Below are 26,437 nucleotides of genomic sequence, written 5' to 3'. Positions count from 1 at the left end.
CCCCCCCCCCCCCCATATACTAATGTGCCACAAATAGGAAGCTAATAACGCCAACCATTCCCATGGGTGACTGTCTGTGAGGAGTGTGGTGTGTTCTCTCTGTGTCTGCGTGGGTTTCCTCCGGGTGACTGTCTGTGAGGAGTGTGGTGTGTTCTCTCTGTGTCTGCGTGGGTTTCCTCCGGGTGACTGTCTGTGAGGAGTGTGGTGTGTTCTCTCTGTGTCTGCGTGGGTTTCCTCCGGGTGACTGTCTGTGAGGAGTGTGGTGTGTTCTCTCTGTGTCTGCGTGGGTTTCCTCCGGGGGACTGTCTGTGAGGAGTGTGGTGTGTTCTCTCTGTGTCTGCGTGGGTTTCCTCCGGGTGACTGTCTGTGAGGAGTGTGGTGTGTTCTCTCTGTGTCTGCGTGGGTTTCCTCCGGGGGACTGTCTGTGAGGAGTGTGGTGTGTTCTCTCTGTGTCTGCGTGGGTTTCCTCCGGGTGACTGTCTGTGAGGAGTGTGGTGTGTTCTCTCTGTGTCTGCGTGGGTTTCCTCCGGGTGACTGTCTGTGAGGAGTGTGGTGTGTTCTCTCTGTGTCTGCGTGGGTTTCCTCCGGGTGACTGTCTGTGAGGAGTGTGGTGTGTTCTCTCTGTGTCTGCGTGGGTTTCCTCCGAGTGAACGTCTGTGAGGTGTGTGGTGTGTTCTCTGTGTCTGCGTGGGTTTCCTCCGGGTGACCGTCTGTGAGGAGTGTGGTGTGTTCTCCCTGTGTCTGCGTGGGTTTCCTCCGGGTGACCGTCTGTGAGGAGTGTGGTGTGTTCTCCCTGTGTCTGCGTGGGTTTCCTCCGGGTGACCGTCTGTGAGGAGTGTGGTGTGTTCTCCCTGTGTCTGCGTGGGTTTCCTCCGGGTGACCGTCTGTGAGGAGTGTGGTGTGTTCTCCCTGTGTCTGCGTGGGTTTCCTCGGGTGACCGTCTGTGAGGAGTGTGGTGTGTTCTCCCTGTGTCTGTGTGGGTTTCCTCCGGGTGACCGTCTGTGAGGAGTGTGGTGTGTTCTCCCTGTGTCTGCGTGGGTTTCCTCCGGGTGACCGTCTGTGAGGAGTGTGGTGTGTTCTCCCTGTGTCTGCGTGGGTTTCCTCCGGGTGACTGTCTGTGAGGAGTGTGGTGTGTTCTCCGTGTCTGCGTGGGTTTCCTCCGGGTGACTGTCTGTGAGGAGTGTGGTGTGTTCTCCCTGTGTCTGCGTGGGTTTCCTCCGGGTGACTGTCTGTGAGGAGTGTGGTGTGTTCTCTCTGTGTCTGCGTGGGTTTCCTCCGGGTGCTCCGGTTTCCTCCGAAGCTCCAAAAAACACACGTTGGTTGGTGGACTGGAGACTCAAAAGTGTCCGTAGGTTTGAGTGTGTGAGTGAATGTGTGAGTGTTTTTCACCCTGTGAAGGACTGGCGTTTCTGCCTTGTTCCCAATGATTCCAGGTGGGCTCCGGACCCACCACTGCCCTGAACTGGATAAGGGTTACAGACAATTAGTGCTGGGCGATATGAGCACAAATCATAATCACGATTAATTGTACATTTTACCACGATTACAATTAGTGAACTATTATTTTGTTTCTGGAGTTTTGACTCTAATAGTTCAGTGATGAGGCTTGTGCTGCAAATATGCTCCAGTGTTAAAGCTGGGATAATTTTTCTAATGTCACTGGGAGCGTGTTCCCCTGTTTATATTTGGTGGTGTTTATATTGTGCTTTGGCTGAAATGGATTTTTCCTCAGCGTTTCTCAGACTTCTTTTTGTTCAGTATCATCTTAATTAAAGTCAAAACACAACACGTCCAAACCACAGACGCTGTGTTTTTTCTTTGGTACGACCTGCTTGAGTCGCTCGGTCTCTGCGTTTAGGTTGCTTTCTTGTGGCAGATAGGGGGCAGAATCATGTGACTACAGTCTGGTAGCCTGGTTTTAAAGGTACAGTACATGAACACACAGTGGATACATAACAATAAAAATAATCAATATAGACACATTTATATCAATTAGAAGTTCTGAATGTGGATTAGTTTTCGATACATTGCCCAGCTCTACAGACAACGACTGAACGAACGAACACTGGTCTATTTTATTTTTTTATAAAGAGGAGAAGGTGGAAAATAAAGAGAATAAAGAGGAGTAAAGAGGAACAAAGAAAACGGAGAGAAGAGAGCTGTGTGTGTGATGTAGGTTTGGAGACCCTTTTCTCCTTCATCATCTCTGTATATAATATCGTGGCTTTCCAACGTGCATCTCCAAAAACCAGCATCACCATATTTAGTTTACTACATCATCTGGACACAGCAGCTGTCCTTCACACTGTGTGACAATCACACGATGAACGGATGAAAGGAAACACCCCAAAATGACTCTGAATAAAGTCTACTGACAGTTCAGGCTTCTCCTTCTCCTGTAAAGCCGCCTTTTTAGAGATACATGTTTATTACTGGACAGTGCGGTTATATTGAGAGAAGGCCAAGGGTGGGTATCGAACACACTGCTATTGAACAGCAGTTTGGGTTAGTTATGTAATCTACTGACGACAGGAGAGTCAGTGAAAGCACGACTGATCCAGTGTCCAACATCTGTATTCCAATAACACAGATACCACACACAGCCCTTTAAAATATGGATATTGCTACTTTGAGGTGCACAGTCAACTGTAATTACCACAGGAAAGTATGAAGCAGCTGCACATGAGCCTAACATCACTATGATCCGTGCCAACCACGGGCGTAATCGAGTCGTGGAGTCATAGAGAGCACAACCAGCCTTGCTCTCTGAGCCATAGCCCTGCCTCTCCCTCCTCTGCCTATAACCATGATAACAGCTGATGTGACACATCTGGGCAGTGTTCCTTCTCCTATGATGTGTAAGAGCAGTGGGGCCATGTTACTGCCAGTTTGAAAATAAGAGATTGGTAAGCCTCAAATATGTTGGAGGAAACAAAAAAGAGGAAAAGCAAATTGAAATAAACCAACAAAATACAAACAATAAATCTTCAGAGTCCGTGTTAATCACAGATCTCTCTCTCTTTCTAATATATATATTATATATGAGATCATTTTTGGAATCGCATGCTGAACTGAATATTCAACACTGATCTTGTATTTTTTTGACTGTCATTTATTCATATTATTATTTTGTAATGTTCCTGTTGATCCCTTTTTCCTTTTCTCTTCTTTATTCGTAATGGCCACTGTATAAAACGGTATATTCCTATTCCTAGTCGTTTTGGACTGTGCCCACGGCTCCCTTCATCGTGAAATTTTGACCCAAAGTAAAGGCAGCTGGGATTTTCGCCTGACGAGGTTTGGTTCTGAGAGCAGTGAAGTGTAAGCAGTTACTACAACCCCCTGCGAAAACCAAAACAACAACCGTAACAGAAACCAAACTCCAGCACTGGGGAACGTTCAGGTTAAAGCACACATTACTACCATTCCCTAAAGCAGAGGAATATAAAGCACTCGTTCAGACAAATCCACACACCACCAAAATGCACAAATTTACCGCTCGTGTTGATGGCGTTTCATGGAAAATCGGACCCTCCGAAACATTGTTTTGATCCTCACTAAAGGACCCAGCCTCGTCCGGACTCTGGAGTTGTCCATATCAAACGTAGTGGTGTCAAAAGAAGTTTTGTCTAATAAACGAGTCCAGATCTGAGATGAGCGTCCGTCCCCAGCCCTGTGACGACCTACTGAACAGCAGTGAGAGACCAGGACCCGGTCTGCAGCACTGTCTCTCAATAATCAATGAGGAACTGGAGTTCAGAGCTGATGACGGAGTCAGACACTTTAGTTCAGTTCAAACGGCGTGTTGTTGTTTGTAAAAGGGCGATGATATAAATCTATGGGCGCCATTTTGAAATAACCCACATTACCTTTTAATCGATGCTTATCAATTATGGTTGTAAACACCTTGAAGATCAATAACAATCATTTATAACACAGACTGAAAGGGCAAGACTGGCCTGTGGTTTACTAAACTGTGAAAGAGTTGTATAACTTACTAATGTCAAGCTAAAGATTATGACATGAACTCAATGTGAATTTAGTCATTTAATAAGTTACATTACACCAAATCACCATTAAAGATACAATAGGAAGTAGTTTTGCTTTAAATGTACTGCTTCAAAATCATCACGATACTCCACTGAAAGGTAACAGGGAGAACAGAGTCTCTGTTGTTGCTACTCTGGGCTCAGCACTGCTGAAACCGCACTATGTAACTTTTGAAGGAGGGAAGCAAACCACTCCTCGCCCATTGTGGGGAAACCCAGTTCTCTTTGGTTGTTTACATTCAGAAGCTGAGCATCGTTTAATGTGGAACATAACCGACTGTTTGTTGGTGTCTGAAGTGTAAATTGTCTGTAAGTGTTTATTCACCATTTGAATTCCCACAGAAACTCATGTGTAACACAGCTCGTAAACACATTAGAGCGGTTTCCAGCGCAAAACCGACTGCAGAGCAGCACATGGAGAGGACACACACTCAGAGCTTTATAAAAAGTGTTTGTGATTACAATCATGAACCTCACCTTTAATGAATAAGGAGACACACTGCTGTTGGTTAAAAGATTAAAAAGGTATTAACAAGTGTGTTGTGTTGGGATTAGAGCGCTGAATGCGGAGTGATCTTTTCACACTGTGTTTATGTGATGCAGTTAAATAAAAACCCACAATCAGTTGAAGCTGAGAGGCTTAAACGGTGCCTGATGAAGTGAGTAACGTAAAGGGAAAGTTAAAGAAGGTAAGCGTGCAGCGAGATTTAAGGTTAACCAGTGAAAACGGATGTGGGTTCACTGTTTGGCAAAGGGTAGGTCACCGCTGCTCTTTCTGTGCGTTATAACTGATTATTCATTACTGTTGAGGTGCTTACATCCTAATAAATAACCATTGATAACCTGATTTTAAAGGAAATATGTAAACATTTATAAGGGTAGTGTTACTCTAAAGTGGCACCAGTCCATGATTTAAATACTTCAGTTTAAAATATCGATTCTGAAGTTCAGGGGAAGGATTCCCTCGACAGTGATGAAATTAACCCCTCACAAACAGGGTCTACATACGGGGGGTAAACCCATTTAATCAACCCACCACTATTATCATTATTCTAATCATCTTTACGTTGAAACAGGGCTATTTTTCAATAATCCTGCAGTTCATCGTCTGTTTCTTGCTGCATTTGTTTACCTTTAAGAGACCAGAATAAAATAATGAAATATTAATGGATGCTCATTCGAGGTAAATTATTTTTTATTAATCGCAAATGAAAACAATCATTTAAAATACTGATAAATTAGAGGTTAGATTAATTGACTCATCAACAACAACAACAGACTATTTAGATTAGTCGGGGCAGCCCTGGTGATAAACAATACCATCAACACTGCTGTGAGGAGGAGATGGCACACACACACAACCTCAGAGAGGTCAGTTGTTTCGACCGCTGATGGATGATTAGTTACGGACCATAAACACCGCCCCAACTCATCCCAAATGTACTGAATGGACCTCCAACCTCCAGAGAACACAGTTCCACTGCTCCACAGCCTAATGCTGGGGGCTTTCTAACTCTCAGGCACCGTTTGGTACCAGGCATCATGGACCCCAGAGCAGCCATTTCATTTGAAATACAGTTGAAAACGACGTCAAGTAACACACTGAAACGTTTTCTGAGGATTTAACGTCCAATGAGAGAAGCTTCAGCGCAGAGAGGAAATAACAGCCGGTCAATTTCATTGTGGGAGGGAAAAGCTGGCAAACACCTCACCCTCTAAAGTTTACAACCGCTGAAATCGACAGAGAGATGCCAGAGACACCACAGAACAGACCCACTCAGTTTTGGAACTGCTGGCAATAGAACACAGGCAGAATTTAGAGGGGCCTGGGGGCGAGGGGGTGGGGTTGGGGTGTAATTCAATTATGTCTCAGTAGACATGATCAATAACTCGACCCACTGATCAATCAGTGTGACAGAAAAATAAATACCTCAATGTCCTTTCAGAGAACGACCAGCACTCACTCACCACTGAACACAACCGATTCACCTCTTTAACCAAATCACCAGCTGCTCCCCGGACAGGCCCTGCTCCAGTTCTAACCCCCGACTCTAAGCCTGAAGTCTGAGGTGCACTCTACAGCTGTTCCATCTGAATTTTAATAAAAAGGATTAAAAAGACGGGACCTGGTTTATTTACCAACTTTTAAAAGGCATTCTCCAAAGACTAACTAATTTACACAATAAAGAAATACTGGCCGAATGAGAAATGAGGCGTGTTTCCGAGCACTGAAACCGAAAGACTTCAGATGACGTAGGCTCCGTGATCAGGGACGGCATCGAACCGAGGGAGAGGGAGGGGTCTGAGCGGGTCGTTTATATCAGAAAGTTAACGTTAACGTTTTGAGAGGAAAGTAAAATGCTGTGTGGTCTCTGACTTTTGCTCAGTGTTGTATGAGTCTACAATATTCCACATGCGCTGTAAAATAAGAAGCTCGGGCGCCGGTGTGAAAACAGAGTGGTAAAGTGTGGAGAGGAGAGTCGGGGTGTGTCCTTCAAAAGCCTGTAGTCGTGACTTCAGTCCGGGGCTGTGGGGGACGCTGTGCTGCATGGGCACCGTGTATAACCCAGCTGAAACGTCACTGTGTATTCGAAATACCCTTTTCCATTGCCCTTTTGCACATTTGCACTTTAGTGATATTCTAACTTTTTCACCTTGTATTGATCTTTCCGATATTTGGAGGGTTTTTTTTTTTTCGAACTTTCAGCCGTTTTTCGTTCAGGATTTTGAGCATTTTCATAATTCACAAAACCTTAGTGGATGGTAAGCCCTCTTCAGAGTCTTCCCAAAAAGCACACGCAGTGCCCCCAGCCTCAGGGCAAACACATTTCCTCCGAAAAATAGCTTAAAGCAACAGTAAGGTAGTATTTTTACCTCAAGATTCTGCTAATCATTATTAAACCATCAGAAACAGAGTATCACTCAGTATCATCCCCTCAGACCTCGGCCTACCCAATATAAGAGCACTTAACTCTGAAGCAGTCGTTATAAATTGTAGAAACTATAACGGATCAGATATTTGCTGTTTTATGTCTTACTGAAACTTGGGTCAGAAATGATGAATATTTAGCACTAAATCAAGCCACTCCCACAGGCTATGAACATGTACACAGCCCCAGACTGACGGGCAAAGGGGTGGATTATGTATAATTTACACATTTTAATTTAATTATTAAACAAAAATATGGGTACAACTTTATTTGTTTTGAAATTATGTACATTAACATAATTAACCCCGCCACAAATAAGAACACAATCTCCTTATTAATCATTTATAGACCACCAGGGCCCTATTCAGAATTTATAAAAGAACTTGGTGAACTAGCTGCTAATTTAGCAGTGTCCTGTGATAAGTTAATAATTGTAGGAGACTTTAACATTCATTTTGAGAAAAGTGATGATCCCCTAAAAAAGGCGTTCACATCAATCATAGATTCTGTTGGTTTCACACAAAATGTATCAGGTCCTACTCATTATTATAATCACACACTAGACTTGGTTTTGACCCTGGGCACGAACATAAAAAACCTAAATATTCTCCCTCAGTCTTCCACGGTCTCAGACCACTACCTAATTTCATATGAACTGAGTTTAGATATTAAAAAATGTACATGCCCACATTATTATCTAAAGCGCTCACTAACCCCATCTACAGCCCCTAAATTTACTGAAAACATCACTGATTTATTGACCTCAGACAGTAGTCCAGCAGACCCACTGGAGCTGGACAGACTAACGGACTACTTAGATAACACTCTTCGATCAACTTTAGATAGTGTAGCACCGCTTAAGCGTAAAAAGCTACGACAGAAAAAACTCGCTCCCTGGTATAATGAAGAAACACTCACCCTAAAACAAACCGTAAGGAAATTAGAGCGGAAATGGCGGTCGACTAAACTGGAAGTATTTCACTGTGCCTGGAAAAACAGCCTTATCCAATTTAGAAGGACGCTCATCAATGCACGTTCAGCACATCTGGCCTCACTGATTGAAAATAATAAACACAATCCTAGAGCACTCTTTAATGTAATCTCTAAACTTACAAACAATCGGGCAGCTACTGATCCACAGATCCCAGCCATTCACACCAGCAATGCTTTTATGGACTTTTTTAACAATAAGATTGAAAATATTAGACAAACAATAAATACCATATTACTAAATCCAGCCTGTCTGTCATCTGGTGTGGATGATATAGAACAAAACATAGAAGAACGACTAGAGAACTTTGACACTACCACAGCTAGAACTGGAGAAAATCATCTACTCGTCAAATTGTACGACCTGCACACTTGATGCAATACCAACAAAACTATTTAAAGAAGTATTACCAGTCATAATCAATCCTGGATACTGGATATATGGATCACGTACACAAAGCATTTAAACTAGCAGTTATTAAGCCCCTGATCAAGAAACCGAATCTTGATCCTAGTGTACTATCCAATTACAGACCTTCTCTTCATATTTAAGATCTTAGAAAAAGTTGTGGCCCAACAACTTAGGTCATACTTGCATAAGAATAACATATATAAAAAATTTCAATCTGGTTTTAGGCCACACCATAGCACAGAAACAGCTTTAGTTAAGATAGCAAACAACCTTCTTCTCGCCTCTGATCGAGGCTGCGTATCCATGCTAGTTCTACTCGACCTCAGTGCAGCTTTTGATACAAGTGATCATACTATTCTGCTAGAAAGATTAAAAAACATGGTTGGAATAACGACATAACCTGGCATAACCTTCCACAGTTACGCAGATGACACACAGTTATACATATCAGCCAAACCAGATGACAAACCTACACTAAAGAAAACGGAGGACTGTGTTAAAGAAGGGAAGCATTGGATGTCATACAATTTCCTTCTGCTAAACAGCGACAAAACCGAGGTTCTCCTTCTAGGTCCAAAACCTGCTATAAATAAGGTATCAGACTTAATACATAATTTTGACTTCCCTGTTCTCCCGAGCTCATCAGCTAAAAATCTGGGTGTTATAATTGATTCAGATCTATCATTTGATCAGCATATAGGTAACATTACAAGAACAGCTTTCCTACATCTTCGGAACCTCGCTAAGTTAAGAAATTCCTTATCCCTCCCAGATGCGGAAAAATTAGTTCACGCTTTTATTACATCAAGATTAGATTATTGCAATGCACTTTTATCAGGATGCTCCAGCAGAAACTTGAGTAAACTCCAGTTAATTCAAAATGCTGCAGCCAGGGTCCTCACTAAAGCTAGAAAATCTGATCATATCAGCCCAGTCTTATCGGCCCTTCACTGGCTTCCAGTTAAATTCCGTATTGATTACAACATTTTTTTACTCACGTATAAATTCCTACACGGTCTCACCCCTGAATACCTGCGAGACCTCATCACACACTATGAACCACCAAGATTACTCAGATATCAGGGCGCCGGCCTCTTACTAGTACCCAGAATTCATAAGACTTCAGCGGGAGGGAAAGCCTTCTCCTACAAAGCCCCTCAGCTCTGGAACAATCTTCCAGTTAGTGTTCGGGACGCAGACACAGTCACTATGTTTAAATCTAAGCTCAAAACACACTTGTTCAGTTTAGCCTTTGGCAACTAACCTCTGTCTAGTTTAAGGTTGTGGTTTCAGGAACTCATGGACATGGGGAATCAGGGTAAACGCGGATGCTGTGCTCACACTCTCTCTGGTTTGAGGATGGTGGAGCGGACGGATGTCTTTGTCTGAGGATGCTCTAATGTCTGTGTTCCCTCTGGTTCCCCTCCTCCCCGTCTGTTACAGTCAGATCCGTCACTACACTAAACAAACTAACTGCTCCTCTTTACTGCTTTCTGAGAAAACGGTGCCCCCCAGATGGAAGACTGTTTGCTGGATTCTCCTGTGGTCCACACCAGACCACACCAGCCCAGCCCAGCTCACCTCCATCTACTGCTGCCAGCCTCTGACCACTCACCATCATCAACTACACTGAAGTAGAAATGGACTCAGATTAGCAGCACTCTGACTGAAGCTTACACTCTGGTGCACTATTATTATTATTATTATTATTATAACTGGTGATAATTTAAAATGAGTTTAAAAGTTTGCTCAGAGGAGGATGTGTCCCCTTTGTGAGTCTTGGTTCCTCCTAAGGTTTCTTCCTCCAGCCTCGAGGGAGCGATTCCCTGCCACCGCCGCCTTCAGCTGCTCGCACTGGGCTCTGACTGAAACGTTCTGCTCTGACACTAAACACAAGAAGCTGCTTTGTGACGTCAGATGTAAAAGACACTATATAAACACATTTGATTTGATTTAGTCGAAGGCATTAGGGCCGAAATGAAGATACAAATGTCATATCTGAACATACCTGTGAGAAGTGGATGGCGTCCGTGCACAAGAACATTAACTCATACATGTACTAAGGTTGGATGGACGGTAATGGGCTTTTATACCCCTCCAGCCCACACTTGGCTTTTGATAGCGTAGGTACAAAGGTCCCTCTGTAAAGACATCTCCGTTGATGAATAAACAGTGGCCCTGTGATATCGCGATATTGACCAGCATCGATATCAACAAGCCCCCACGGTATAAACCAGTGAGTACAGAGCCACGCCAAACCAGAAGCCACAAATATACAAGAAATACACCTGAAATAAGCATAAAAACCCGTCTAACACGCAAACAACGCGCACATGAGTGAAATAAGACCGACTGAACCTGAAGTTGAAGAGACAGTAGTGTTAATATTATCATTAACGGCCGTTAGTGCAGTGCCGCACCGTCCAGCCTCGTTCTATCCACTAAGTCTGTTCTTTCAGGAGGATTTAAAGCGCCGTGAGGCTCTGTATCTTACCGCTGAGACTCTCTACACTCTCATCACCCTCCTGCGGGACGTCTACAATCAAATTAGAGCCGAAATTGAGGGCAGAAACAGCGCTGTTGGTTCTTCACTTCAGGAGAAATTCATTCGCCCTCAGACTGCAGTCAGCTGACCTGCTCACGTCACAGCGCTCAACAGCGCCGCCGCCAAGAAGCGTTACGCACCTCGCGGCCAGAGTGGGAACTGCAGCCAGCTTCATTTATTTACATTTACTTGGTTGTTAAACTATTCTATCTGCACATTCATTTAGCAAAGCAAAAACACACGGCTCCTTATCTGAGAACTGCTCTGCTGTATACTGAAGCCAACTCCCTCACCGTACAACTGACATACTGTGTAAGCCCTGTTCCTTAATGCTCAGGACCACCACAGGTACCAGCACCACACACACACCAGCACTCCAGTGATCCGCCAAACAAATCAGGCCTCCGGGTGGGGGATCCTGATCATTGAAGAACACAGGGGGAGGGGTAACTAAGAGTGCAGAGCAGACTCCAGAATGTTTTTAATGTTATGGCTGATCAGTGTGTGGAATGGTGGGTTTCACAAAGCAGGATTTCCCAGTGTAGTCAGATTAGCAGTGTACCCTGTCCTGGAGGGATAGTCCTATAGGACACCTGCTTGGTGGAATATCCACTAAGGCGAGTCCCTGCACGGTGCCCAATGATTCTGGTTAAGCACCGTGACCCCGATCATGATGAAGTGAATAGCCATGTCATTATAAAGCGCATGTCCCGTTGTTCGAAGGGTCTGCTGATTTATAGTCACATTTAAATAGTGAGCTGAAAGGCATGGGTGCAGTTTAAGCGGAAGACCAGCAGATGGTGCTAAAGCTACAAAAAGCTGTACACCTGTGTTCATAAATATATACCACTCTATGCAGATTAGAAGAGACAGACAGGTGTAAAGACCATTAGAAGACTAGAGAGACAAAGACAGACTGATAGAAAGACTGATAAATTAATAGACAGAACAAATAAATGGATAGACAAACAGATGAATTGATAAAGACAGAGGGAAGAGAGAGAAGAGTGTGGACAGGGAAATGTAGACAAACAGAATCACACAGGAGGACAGATGGAGGGATAGCTGGAAAGTCAGACAGAAGGACTGAGGGGTGGGCAGACAGACAGACAGACAGACGAGACAATAATTCATTATTAAATCATTTAGTCTTGAAGGAAAAAAAGTTTATTCATGGTCAGGTAATAAACAGCACCATGAAAGAAAAGAATCGTGTCTCATTTTGGGGAAAAAAAAAACAATAGAGAGGATAAAAGTGTGTTTTAAACAGTTAAAACCAGGACATGAATCCAGCGCGGAAATCAAACTAAAGCAGCTACTGACTCAGTTAATGTTAACAATCAAACGTCGTAGAAGCGAGACGTGAAGTAGAGCTGAAAAAGTGGAACAGTTGTAAATGTACAGAGGATGAAACATCACTATTACATCATGCAGTCCTTCACAGGACGAGAAACAGGGCATTTCCAACCAACTCCCAAAATGCCTCTATAATTCAATCTAACAGACGTAAACAAAGTCACCCAAACCGCAGAGAAATGTTTCGCTCGGACTCCTTTCCCGCGGTGGTGAATGAAACCGGGCGTCTCCAGGTCTACAACACATCCACCATTTTATTTTCTCTCCGCCAAAAGCATTATCACCTCAACTATCAGTCTAAAGAGGCTTACAATAGTTATTTAGAAACTATTATATAACAATAATAAAGATGTTCATCTCACAGCTACTGTAAAACCGTGGAATTTGCAGTGGGACGCTACCTCAAACTTTTCAGACGTCTGGTTCCATTCACCACTACTGTGCACAATCATGACATTGTCAATTCCTCTAAAACAAAGTATGTCACATAAATCTACTCTGAATGTCTTTGTTCACACCATTAATATGTAATTACTCGAGACATTTTGTAAGTCACTTGAATTCCCCCTTTAAACTGGTCCAGCATTAAAGCACAGAACGTAAACTGAAGTAAACAGATCACTATCCATAGCGTCCGAGTGTAAATTCAAACCAAATGAGGGTGTTCATTCTTGTAACGGTCACCATATTACACACAGTTTATCATGTATCTGCAGTTAGAAGTGTTAGTGGTTTATAATAATATAAATAATTAGTGTTGTATTAGTGCCCTTTTTCTTACTGTCATTAGCATGTTAGCCTTTTTTTTGCATTAAGGTTTTATAGCAGAGTATATTTAAAATCATGAGAGAACAAACGGAAAATATAAAGGATGCTAAAGATAGAGACTCGAGATAATGTGTGCTGTAATATTTTGATGACATTTTCCAAAATTAGCATTGTGATCCTCTCAGATTAGCACTGAAGCCCTTTCCAGCAAAACTATGATTAATAGGAAAAATAAAACCTAGATAGTTAAAAAAAAAAATAATAATAATAATAATAATAATAATAACAAACCCCCCCCCCCTCCCCAAAAAAAAAAAAAAAAAAAAAAAGAATATCAACGCTAAGATGCTAGCATGGCTAAGCGAGGGCTAGCATGGTCCACTTAGCATAACATTAGCTTGGGTTCATTTAACAGGTTATTATTTTGTATTTAATTTATTTTGTTTATAAGTCAGATTTACTACCAAATATGGCTTAAAAAAACTAAAAACACAGTGATATTTTAAGGATATTTAATAGTGTTCCTGTGAAAATAAGTAGTCAATAAGTGGAAAAACTAAAAAGGAGGGGAAAAAAATTTTAAATTAAAAGAAAAAGTGGCCAGTTTTGTGTGCAACAAATTTCATAAATCAACAGCGGTGGTGACCATTTGTTAAAACACACACAAAAAAAAAAGAAAAAAGAAAATGAAATTAATATAATAGTTTCACTCATATTTCATTAACCAAATTTTAATCTGGCTTCAAAACGAACCTTCAAATAAAGGGAAAAGTAGTAAATATTTATATCATCACGCTCCAAAAGGTGCAATGTGTTTTCTACCACACCATTAGATCATAGTAGTTGTCTTTTAACTGAAGGCCTTGATATTGAATGAACAAGAGAAATATCTTTTCACGGATTTGCATTAAAAGTAAACTACCCTTTTTAAAGAGCGTTTGTTGTTGGATAGTGACAGTATACATTGAATATAGGTCTAGACTTAAAGACCTTAGTGACTGAGACGAGAGTGAAAAGGTAGAACCAATTTAGTGTAGAACACAGTAACCTGTCTTTGATACAGAATCACACGCTGCTGCATCACACACGCTAATAACTTCCACTGATTAGGAGTCACCTGTTTATAAAGGATGACGGGTTTAAATGCAAATGGACACGGTGCTCATTGAACACTTTGTTTCATTGAATTCCCATTCATTTGTGTTATTTTGGTATATTTGCATTCACTTTCTTTTGTTTTTTAAAAACACTTCTAGAACCCAAACACATTGCAGTGGAGTCGTTATTTTGTTATCTTCATATATAAAAAACGGAGATAAAATACAAATTGTTTGGAGTGTGGGCTGATTCATACATGCGCTATAAAGCCACACAACACACTTTTACCCAAAATAATAATAATAATAATAATAATGTCAATAATAATACAGTCACCACAATAATAAGCAACTGTTAAAAACAAAGCCATGATTATTACAATTTTAAAAAATTGGCACAAACTACAGGTGAACACAACATAAGCCAACAAATATATGTGTATGTACACAACTGTGTGTTTAAGTGCGGACGCCTTCGGTGAAAATGTAGGGTTTGTTGTTTTTCAAAGTGAAAGAAACGTTATCACACACAGTTACTGTTGTGAACTAGGAGCGTTCATATCTTTCTTTGTTTTCGTACGTGAAAATCTCTCGTGGGTGACTCCCTCATTCACTAATGTTTACGAGGTTCGATTCTACGACACTTTTGTTTTTCTCCAATGTTAAATACTCAGTAAATAAACAGCACTAAAAAGTGCTCCATTCTAGCTCCCTAAAGTCAACGCGTGTTTACATCATTTCACTTGGAAAATCAACCCAAAAAACACCTAATTCAACCCAAGGCGCCCAAACCCAAGCGTACGACTGTATACACAGATATATATATATATTTATATTAAAACAAAAAAAAGAAAAGGGAGGATCAAATAAAAAAGTAGGAAATCCGATGGATGCCGTGGAGGACCAGAGTGTTCCCTCTAGGTCTCCGTCTTCTTTTTGTTTTTCTTGAGGAAGGAGGGGGTGCGGAACTTCTTCTTTTTCTTGGAGGGGGATTTGTTGGGGGACTCGTCGCTGCCCTGGTCGCCTGCGTTGTCCTCGGCTGCGGCTGCGTGCTCGTCACCGTTTGTCTGCGCAGGCGACTCGCTGTTGGCTGGGGCAGCTTCTTCTGCGGGCAGAGCGGCGTCCGAAGGGTCGTCTGGAGTCAGGTCGGGGAGGGTCTGTCTCAAAGTGGCGGCATCGCTGTCTTCTTTAGGGCTCTGCTCCTGCTGCGCTTCTACAGAGAGAAAGGGAAGAGGTGGATGGGGAGGGAGAAGAGGAGAAAAGGTTTAAGAGAAAGGCGTCCTTCAAACACTTCATCAGCTTAGACTCAAAAACACACCGACAGCACGGCTCTCATACCCTGCACGTCCATATGTATCCACACAGCCTTTCATTCATCTCTCTCACACACACACACACACACACACACACACACACACTCTAAACAGATATCAATAATAAATAAGTCTGTTTTCAGTAAATGTCTCTTGAATTCAAAAAATACATTAAAAAACAGACAAAACGGGACTCCCAACAACCAACAAAACCTAGCACTGCACCCAAACCGCCTCCATCTGATCCACAGCACTTCCAGATTTCATCTCAGAGGAGGAGGAGGAGGAGGAGAACAAGCTTTGCTCTTGATTCAGAAAATAAAAGACTGCTGGCACTGGAACAACTTCGGCGTGATGCTGATTATAAACAGAATCTAAAGCCCTCCTGCAGCAAACAGGGACACACTGCCTACTGATACCCATCCTTTTAGAAGAAACATCTAATATCTAGAACGTTCTGGACACGTGTTAATGAACTTTAACTGATCTAGAACCGTTACAGTAAAAGCATTTTACAACTTAACCCCATTAAAATGCCCTTATTCCCAGAGTTACAGAAACAAACTATAAAATTAGTCAAATAACATCAAACAGGAAATAATCAGCAGCATCCGAGCCTTCTCTACCCCTTCAACCTCTGCAGCACTGTTCCTGACCGACACAAACCCACCGTCAGCTTTTCATGCAAATCAAAGACAACACGGCTCCAAACACAGACATATAAACATGTGTAAACACAGATACTTCAACAGTGAGACCTTCACCACCACATCTGACCTCACTGAAAGACTCTGGAGCAGAGACACAACGACAAACGCAAGACTGCCAGCTTTAACACTCTGCAGAAGCCACACCCAGCATCCTAACGCAAGAGAGCACACAGCGTTAAAAAAAGAGTAATAAATCCATGTACCTGGATCACAGTAACAATGCTCATACGTTACCTGCCCTACAGAACCGCTAGAGAAGGTCTTCAGAGTCGTGGTTAATCTCAGAGGCTCGGAAAGAGGGAGAAGTCTAGTGGCTTCTAAAGTGAGCTTTGACTCTGGAATAATCTCAAAACGCTCCAATCAGTTTTTACATTAGATTCAACTCTGATTTTTTGAGTCTTCTATCTCTCTGCTGCCTCTGTATGTTGTCAGTTACAGTCAGTTACACCACTGATGTATTTCCCTACATTCAGAAAGGAACAGAACGTGTAGTGGGTCAGAACTCAGTGCACTAGGTTTAACCGATGTTTTAATTGTAATTCAAAATGCAGTCGTTCTCCCGATTCTTTGTCACTTCCCTGTGACTGTTGTGTCGTATTAAAAGTGAAAATTGTCATTTTATTCAACAAAAAAAAGAACCTAAAACTGAAGCAGTGAGTAAACGGCGAGTGAAGAGTTTATTCGTTAAGAGCTCTGCCATTTTTTAAATACTACGTAACACTCACCAAAAAATACAGACAAAGGTCTTTGAATCCTGATACACAGCCACTTTTACTAGAAAACCATTAATAATATCGTTAATGGCAATAAGTGGATTCCTAAACAGCACAAACATTAAACTACTGCTTTAATATTAAGGGCCCCTGGGGCACAACTCAATTCCCCCCCGATTATTAATCATCTGCACCAACACTAGGACGGTAAAGACCAGCATGTTCTTCCTCTGAGACACGATGTCATCCACCGCACCGTTCCGCACTGCTGCTAATTCAAAGTCAATGGACAGCCCAGGAGAGCGCAGACTGCCCAGGTCTGTCACATCAGTTTGTGATGAGGGGAGGGAAGGCTCCAGCCCACAGTGTCGGAGGTATCTGGCCGTGGCATCACCTGACGACAGGGACCACCCTCAGACCTCACGGCCACTCTGGAGTCCACAGAGTCCACACATATATATTTTATCTTACTCTACGTAAGTGTTATCTGCAACGTGTGACAACTCAGTTTCTTCATCTTGCCCCCGATGATAAGTTTTCCATCACTGGGTTAAAACAGTCAATGTTGTTGTTCTGAGCAAAACGTGACACAAATATCATCAGTGGGTAACGACCGTGTGAAACAGAGGCAGCAGATTCAAAAGAAGGTTTTAAAAAAGGTGAAACAGTCAATGGATCTAAAAGCTGGTATTTGTGTAAAAAATACACATTTACCGGCGCTTCTATAAACTCCACGATTAACGCAGACACGCTAGGTTCTCACATTCGAGAAACTGACAGGAGCAGACCTCTGAGACGACTCCAGAGACGCACGGGAACCGAAAGGGTTGAAGTTGAAAGCGGAGATTAAAGAGCGAGGAGAGAAGCGGACGTGTAAGAGCTGAGAAGAGAGAGGGAGGACGAAGCCATGCACGGAGAGGAAGCTAACACAAGCGTGGAGGTGAAGAGGAGCTGAGGAGGGGACACTGTACTTACTATGGCAACAGGTACTCTTTTGCATTTCCATCTCCTGATTGTAAGGCAGCCACGAAGAAGAAAAAGCACAAGTAGAAAAAAAGGTCTATGCAGGTCAAATCACAGCCACCGTGTTAAACTTAAAAGACAGGGAATTAAAAAGGAAGACCACAAAGAAAAACAGGAAAAAACAACAGAGAACAAAATAAACAGACCACAAGGAGAATAAGAATGGACAAAAAAGCCATTCTTTGAAAGACCCCAGAGAAATGAGGATGAAGAGGGAATGAGAAACGTTTGAGACACGTGGGACTTTCTCTGTCATTAGATTACACCTGAGGTTTAGGGGACTGTCCGTGTGCAGGTGAAGATCCTTACAGGAACATCACGCTAGCTTTGATTACTCTGGGTAATCAGGACGTCACATTACAGCTGCGTTTATGTGGTTCATTCATATGACAACATTAACTGCACTTTATATAATGATTGGTTTGGAATAAAATCTCCTTAAATCCACTCACACTGAAAGTTCATCTATTACCTCTTTATTTTAGATTTACAAGGTTTTAACAGTGACTTTACACAGTGTTAGAAATTCGTTTTTCTCGGTTGAAGTGTGTCGCTGCTTCTGTAAATCGTCTGAAAAACTCTGATCAATTTGGTGTAATCCAAAGCAATAAAGACCAAGAGGTGAACTACAGTATAAAAACATGATACTGCAGGACATTTACTTCCTTATTGAAAACTGAACAGAAATTTCCACAAACAAGATTTTTGAACGAAAGTTTAAACGATAAAATGCTTAAAAGAACAATAAAATATAAAAATTATAATTTGGAAAAAAAAGTTAATTAAATAAAAGAAAGGAAAGAAAAGGACAGCTCCAATAAAGCTCTGATCCTCTTGGTCTATTATTACACACAAAACAAACTGCAAAAAAAAAAAAATCCCTTGTTAAAGACCACACGGATTGGGACATAGACAGGAACCGCAGCATTCCTAGTATTAACCCCTGTGGCACACCACGATACAATCAGGGAAGACATGCTATTGTCTGGGAAGCCTTGAACTGCATGGACCTACCTTCTTCTACTCTGACCGGGGTGCTGGGAGGGGTGCAAGTGGGACTCTGGTCTTTTCCCACCTCCTCTGGTTCCTGTGATTGATCTAAAATGACAAAAAAGCAAGTACATTTTACACTGTTTCGTTAGTGGAGAGTAGTTCATTCTCCGTTCTGTGGCTAAAGACTTGGAAAACATAGTCGTTAGAGGTGCACTGAAGAATAGGCAAACTACATTTGGGGTCATTTTATTTTATTTTATTTTATTTTATTTTGAAAGAGATAGACCTGTCATTGTGCATTTATGGTTTAAAATAAACACTCCATACAAAGAACACAGAAATAAACCTTGTTTTACAGTATTTACAGTCAGCCAACGTACAATTACAGTTAGCGAAGGCTAGCGGCATGGAGTTCCTGCACAATACAAATATTTAAACACAAATTACGTACTATATTTTGATATTTCACAATATTTAATTTCTTATGCCACAGCCGACAGTTTGTTGAAGCCAAACTGAGCTTAGAATTTATATTTTCTATTCTATATTTAATAGCAAAGCAGAGTCTCGTAGCTTGGAGCCAGTACACGACTGCTGCACCATTTAAGGTGGAATGGGAAGTTTTATTAAGAAGCTTAGCTACTTATGTGTTTGTTTATTTTCAGCGTCTTCAGATTTAGTTGTGAATTTCTGCATCATTTCAGTGCATCTCTAAGGGCCATGAAACAAACATCAGCTCACATTAAACATAAAAACAATCTCTCATCAATGTGAGGACTCACTGAGGATGGCACACAGAACAGACGCTGATTAGGGGAGTAACGCTCAACAAATAAAAGAACCACCAAATCAGGTCCGGTTTGGGGTTCACCTTCACCCCAGAGACACACCAATCAAACAGTTGAGTTAAAGTCAGCCCAGAGATCAGGTTCCCACTGGAGACGCCACAAGAGGGTTTATTAGTGATAGACTTACAGACAACACCACCATCAGGATGATTAACGGATCCCTGTTAGCGAGGAAAGAGGAGTCACCAAATCCACAAACCAGTGATTACAGCACTTTTCATCGCTGCTCTCACAGACCACGGCAGGGATTAAGATTCAGCGGTTAATTTAGGATTAAAGGCATATTTTGACCCCAGTGTTACAGCTTTGTTTTGGTTTACAGCTGATAAACTAGCCGTAACCAGTCAGTACATCTGACGTAACGCTAACTGGCCCCAACCAGATTAATGCTAATCTGATTACGAGCACTGCTGGGTAAAACACACCTTTAATACGTGTTGGAAGTGATTTGGGAAAAGGCCAAGCTGGGGACTGGGATCACCAAGAGAGAACAGTAAACAACGTGGTAGGCCTGTCACAACGGCTACCACAGATTCGCATTACTCCACCTCTAGAGGGCAGTGGTGAACATGTTTGTTTATTTGAGCTTGAGCTGCGTCTGTCTTCATTTATGAAGCAAGACAAGTGATGACCAATTTATGACTTTTATTGCGATACTTTAACAGCTGCATGCAGTGAATAAAGATGATTAGATTGGTACACTGAATAGGACAGGCCTACAATAAGGTAGGGAGGGAAAGCGGCAGCAAAAGGGAACCCCACAGAGCGAAGCCTCCAGAAAGAGCAGGACGAAGGCTTGTCGGGGGCAGATGGAGCTCCGGGATACCTGCAGCTTCGCCGGCGGCCCCGATCGGAGATTTCTCCGAGAGCTCGGGGCTGAGGGTGAGGGCTTTCAGCACTGCAGAGTGAAACTCCTTGTGGGGAGACTCCGGAGGAACCGTGGGGCTCACCCGTCCTGACCCTGCCTCAGATTCTGTGCTGGGGATTTCGGAGGGAAAAGGAACTGCCGGAGTGTGGAGCTCCGAGTTGTGGTCGGAGGAAGTCGGAGTGGGAACTTCCCCCGAGACTGAGACCACTGAGCTGAAACTTTCTTCAACCTGTTCTGGAGGCAACAACAGTTTCTGTCCAAACCTGTGGGGGGCGCTGCTAGTTACAGCAGAAACCTACAGTTGTACGCACATGTATAAATGCTCAGATAAAAAGGTTTTTGTTGATTTCTGAGTGAAAATAATTTAAACATGTGCTACAGAGAACAGCCTTCTGCACATTTTTAAAAACACCCACTGTTTATTTCATTCATTTAACAATTTGCAAATACAGAAAACAGACTTTGTAAAAGGTTACGGAACATTTTTGATTTCAAATGGGACACGTCTTGAAGAAATCTGGCGTATATTCACATTAAAGTGTGAATCTGAAGGCCACCAAAACCAAAGTGAGAGCGCAAATATGAGGTTAAACGGCGTAAAGCAGATGCGCGGAGAAATAAGAGCACTGAGTAAAAACGGAGAAGAAAGAGAACAGAGTGAAAACGGCTAAAAACCAGAGCTTCTGCTCCTCGCTCCTCACTGCTGTGCGCTCGGGGTCGGGGTGAACAGCGAGCGGCTCATTATCATTTAAAGGAACAGGTGCTGAAAGCGGGCGTTCTGAACAGGGGCTGTTTACACAGGGGGAGAACACTGCTGTGGGGCTCGTGGGGTTCATTAGGAAACAGCACTGTGTTCCCCTGTGGAGAAGAGGAGAATATATCTATTTCCTACAAACAGAAAAGGTACAGTGACGTGCAGATGTGTAAGTGTGCTCTCTGTGGAGGACGTGTTCACTTAATTTCCTTCAGGATATCAACAAAACCCAAGGGGTGCTCAAGCTTTACAGGCGACTGTGTGGAAAGCAGCAAAGTCAGAGCCACGTTTGGTTTCCTGCTAAAAAGAGAGTCACACGTTACAAAGTTTCACTACCAGAAGCACTCTGCCGTGTGGAGGACAGCGGCGCTCCACCCACTCCTCTTACCTTCATGACCTTTCTGTTTGAGCTCCACCTCCTTGCGGTACTCCTCCAGCTCCTGGTCCGTGAGCTTGTTGAAAGGGTTTGGTCCAGTCTTGCTCACAATCACACAAGGCTGGTACTCCTTCTCTATAATGGCTTTAGAGGCTGTCACTAGCTCCCCCTGCAGGTGGAAAGGAGGAGGAAAACAATGCATATGGGTCAGACACTGTCAAACACGCCGATTTAAAATCAACAAATAAATAAACAGATGCACTGCACAAACAGGGAGTCGTGTTGTGTCTGAAATGTGCAGAGTGTAGACAAACTGGAGACAGTGAATCTCTCAAAACAACTCGCTGTGACGGAGTATCAGCTAAAAACTAACATCTCTAATTTCCTCAAAGACAATTCTGTGTGAAAGAGACAGTGGTTTTAAATATAAACTAATACTAATGTATTAAGAGAGCTTAAATCTAACAGAAAATGCCCCCAAACAATAAATAAATAAATAAATAATGCAAGAACAGAGCAAGACTAAATGTACATCAATCTTGAAAATATTATTAAAGAAGCACTAGGTAAGATTCTGTAGTTTTGCTCCTGGGCTCCCGCCACAGTTGCAGAGTGTAATTAGTGTTTACAGCATTCTCCTGAAATCAAGAGGTGGCTGGGCGTGGGGGAGGGGGTGGTTCCTACCCTCCTCCAAAAAGTTACACAGTGCGGTTACTGCAGTGCTGAGCCCAGAACAGCAACGAGAGAGGCTCACTCTTCCCTTTAACATCTCAGTGGAGAGTCACAATGATTTTGAAGCTGTAATTTTAAGATAAAAATATTACCTAGTGTTGCTTTAAAACAATACATATGAAATATCTCCTCGAATACAGAGGCTGAAGAGAGAAGAAAACAGTGTGTGTGCAAAGGCTCAAATGCTGATGTGAACCAACACTTCCAAACTTCCTTTTTAAATGAAATGAGGAAACAGAAATCCTTACCACGGACCCAGACGCGGAGTCTCTGCAGTGTTTTATTAGTCTGTACGTAGTAGTGTGTTACTTGTATAATCATTTTTAAAAGACGAAGCAGCCCTGGATCTGTCTCTCTCTGCTGTGTGTTAATGAGAGGAAAAGCTGGGTGTGGTTTGCAGAGGCACAGGGATGTTGTTGGGGTGAATTTTGTACCTTTCTAACAGACCTAGCAGGACTAAAGCTGTCTGAGAGGTCGAGACCATCGAGAGACTCCAAACAGTCAGACAGAGGAGCGTCCTGCAATTATAAACCTCATCAGCAGTGCAGTAACCAGGCCCCATTTCTTACACACACACACACAGAGACACACACAGACAGACAGAAGCCTATTTAACCTGACTCTCACATTCCTTAAGACTGGGTTCAGGTCTTGGGTGAACACGTTACGCCAGAATCAGAGAAACAGAACTCCTCCGAAGCCTGGATCAGACCACACAACATGTCTGTCACGATGCTCACTGTGTCAAACCCGTGCCGTGTCTTGGTCGGGAGACTGACAGCACTAGACGTGTGACACGGATCAGTCATTGCGTGAGGTCAGAGGTCGTTGGGAGGCGGGGTCAAGAAACACATGGCCCCCGGAGCGCTGTGCGTGACGCTGGGGGTTTTGAGCTCCAAAAACGAAAAAGAAGACAAAGCGATTGTGGACAGGTTCCTGTGTGTTTCAAAGAGGACAGTGTGGACTGTCTCCTGCAAAAGAGTGGTTTACACGACCGCTCCTCGTCCCGGACACTCGTTCAGTTCAGACGCTGGAAACGTGATGGATACAAATCATAATAAACGTGTGTGGTCTGAGCCCAGATTAACAGAACTCCTCGGGTAAGACTCGGGAGATCTCAGGAGTTACATCTGAGCAAACACCTACAGGAGAAGATACACATGATTTTAATGTGTTTAAAGTTAATAAAGGGATTATATTCCAAGGCACTTTTCATGTTTGGGATTCGTTAATATAATAATAATAATAATGAACGTTTATATTTAGGGGATCTTTTGGACAGTGGCAGTACAGACTCTCCATGTAATGTGTTATTTATGACACACCTGAGGTTAAATGTGTGTTAAAGCTATATTCTGAAGTCCTTACAAACGCTAAAACATGGGGATTAGGTGCTGTTATACATGTAAAGGCATGGATGTATTATACTAGCTATAACACACACACACACACGTACAACCTCTCTCTCACACACACACACACACACACAAAGACATGCACAGATCATTTTCCAGAGAAGCGAATGAGAGAGTGAAGCCAGACAGCTACCAAATGGTTCAAGGTCATGCACTGCAACAACCATAACTCAAATCAAACATGTGCTAGTCAAACCACACACAACATTTTCCACTGCAGCTCGTGCTCAGGTTACGCTCAGCATGGCGTTATTTTTTGTGCCACAATTCCGCGCGTGTGGATACTCTGAGTGAGTAAGGTTTCTGTGCACAAGGTCCAGATTTTCTTGAACGCACACTACAACCTACACCTCTTGCTCTCCGGTCCTGTCCCGAGCGCTCGCTCCACACTTACGGGCCTTCAGCCAATCAGAAGCAACAAATGACAAGGGTCATTTCTGATTGGACGGCTTGGCCTCCAAGTGGGCGGGACATACAGGTCGGCAAGTGGGAGGTGCCCTCCGAACGGCAACAGACAGCAAGTTATTTTATATTCACTGTATTGGCGACGTTGTAGAGTTTTTATCTGTTGTTTACGTCCTTGTGTTGACCTTGTTAGTAGCTGATGTGCTAAAAATAATGTACGTAGTGTAAAGTAGTGTTAGCAATGAGTGTAAATGGTACTGTAGTCAACTACCTTATTAGTAACAGAAAGGCAGATAAAAACTCTACAAGGTCAGAATTGTGGTACAAACATGACACCATATCTCAGGAGCCTATCAATCATTGTGTTTGTGTGATACACTGCTTTAAACGAGCATGAGCGCATTTTCTGTCTTGAGGGAGTTTAAAGTTAGAACTTAAGAACTGAGTGATGGAGTCTTTGATTCACAAAACAGCAGCACACATACTCCAGCTTCCCACGGTGTGTTCTAGAGTATGCTCCTAATACTCTAACAGTAATAAACAGTAAGCCTACGTATTTTTATATTCACCAATAATCAATAACACTAAGGCTCTGTCCACACAATCCGTCTATTTTTAAAAACTGAGGTTTTTATCTGTGTTTCAACCTCCGCCCATCCACACAAAAAGGGGTACATCAGTCACAAACTATACTGTACACACACAGCTCCTCGCTCCCTCTACAGTGAACTACATCAGTCACAAACTACACTGTACACACACAGCTCCTCGCTCCCTCTACAGTGAACTACATCAGTCATAAACTACACTGTACACACGCAGCTCCTCTCTCTCTCTACAGTCAACTACATCAGTCACAAACTACACTGTACACACACAGCTCCTCGCTCCCTCTACAGTGAACTACATCAGTCATAAACTACACTGTACACACACAGCTCCTCGCTCCCTCTACAGTGAACTACATCAGTCACAAACTACACTACACACACAGCTCCTCGCTCCCTCTACAGTGAACTACATCAGTCATAAACTACACTGTACACACACAGCTCCTCGCTCCCTCTACAGTGAACTACATCAGTCATAAACTACACTGTACACACACAGCTCCTCGCTCCCTCTACAGTGAACTACATCAGTCATAAACTACACTGTACACACGCAGCTCCTCTCTCCCTCTACAGTGAACTACATCAGTCACAAACTACACTGTACACACGCAGTTCCTCATTCCCTCTACAGTGAACTACATCAGTCATAAACTACACTGTACACACACAGCTCCTCACTCCCTCTACAGTGAACTACATCAGTCACAAACTACACTGTACACACACAGCTCCTCACTCCCTCTACAGTGAACTACATCAGTCATAAACTACACTGTACACACGCAGCTCCTCTCTCTCTCTACAGTCAACTACATCAGTCACAAACTACACTGTACACACACAGCTCCTCGCTCCCTCTACAGTGAACTACATCAGTCACAAACTACACTGTACACACACAGCTCCTCGCTCCCTCTACAGTGAACTACATCAGTCACAAACTACACTGTACACACACAGCTCCTCGCTCCCTCTACAGTGAACTACATCAGTCACAAACTACACTGTACACACACAGCTCCTCGCTCCCTCTACAGTGAACTACATCAGTCACAAACTACACTGTACACACACAGCTCCTCGCTCCCTCTACAGTGAACTACATCAGTCACAAACTACACTGTACACACAGCTCCTCTCTCCCTCTACAGTGAAGTACATCAGTCACAAACTACACTGTACACACACAGCTCCTCGCTTCCTCTACAGTGAACTACATCAGTCACAAACTACACTGTACACACACAGCTCCTCACTCCCTCTACAGTGAACTACATCAGTCACAAACTACACTGTACACACACAGCTCCTCGCTCCCTCTACAGTGAACTACATCAGTCACAAACTACACTGTACACACACAGCTCCTCGCTCCCTCTACGGTGAACTACATCAGTCACAAACTACACTGTACACACACAGCTCCTCTCTCCCTCTACAGAGAACTACCTCAGTCACAAACTACACTGTACACACGCAGCTCCTCTCTCCCTCTACAGTGAACTACATCAGTCACAAACTACACT

At 42.9% G+C, this 26,437-nt stretch overlaps 2 protein-coding genes across 5 annotated transcripts in view; both read right to left on the bottom strand.

Annotated features, from left to right (window-relative positions):
- LOC136667951 (WD repeat-containing protein 7) overlaps positions 1-11,008 on the bottom strand; it is a 222,170-nt gene extending 211,162 nt beyond the window's left edge. For both annotated transcript variants that reach the window (XM_066645141.1, XM_066645142.1), the window contains exon 1: positions 10,876-11,008. The gene's annotated coding sequence lies outside the window, so the exon portion shown is untranslated. The remainder of the gene's footprint in view (positions 1-10,875) is intronic.
- Positions 11,009-13,391: 2,383 nt separating this feature from the next.
- add1 (adducin 1 (alpha)) overlaps positions 13,392-26,437 on the bottom strand; it is a 61,452-nt gene continuing 48,406 nt past the window's right edge. The window contains exons 13-16 of one of the 3 annotated variants that reach the window (XM_066645213.1): positions 21,758-21,914; positions 20,574-20,849; positions 18,921-19,004; positions 13,392-15,360 (exon numbers count right to left, since the gene is read on the bottom strand). In XM_066645213.1, coding sequence (XP_066501310.1) covers positions 15,065-15,360; positions 18,921-19,004; positions 20,574-20,849; positions 21,758-21,914 — 813 coding nt within the window. In that variant the 3' untranslated portion in view covers positions 13,392-15,064. Of the gene's footprint in view, positions 15,361-17,858; positions 17,893-18,920; positions 19,005-20,573; positions 20,850-21,757; positions 21,915-26,437 lie in introns of all 3 variants that reach the window. The other 2 variants (XM_066645215.1, XM_066645214.1) reach the window with 2 other exon arrangements.

This window comes from Hoplias malabaricus, chromosome 15, assembly GCF_029633855.1.
Source record: "Hoplias malabaricus isolate fHopMal1 chromosome 15, fHopMal1.hap1, whole genome shotgun sequence".
NCBI classification, from domain to species: domain Eukaryota; kingdom Metazoa; phylum Chordata; class Actinopteri; order Characiformes; family Erythrinidae; genus Hoplias; species Hoplias malabaricus.
The sequence above is the reverse complement of the archived record's forward strand: the minus strand, read 5'-3'. Positions and strand labels throughout refer to the sequence as shown.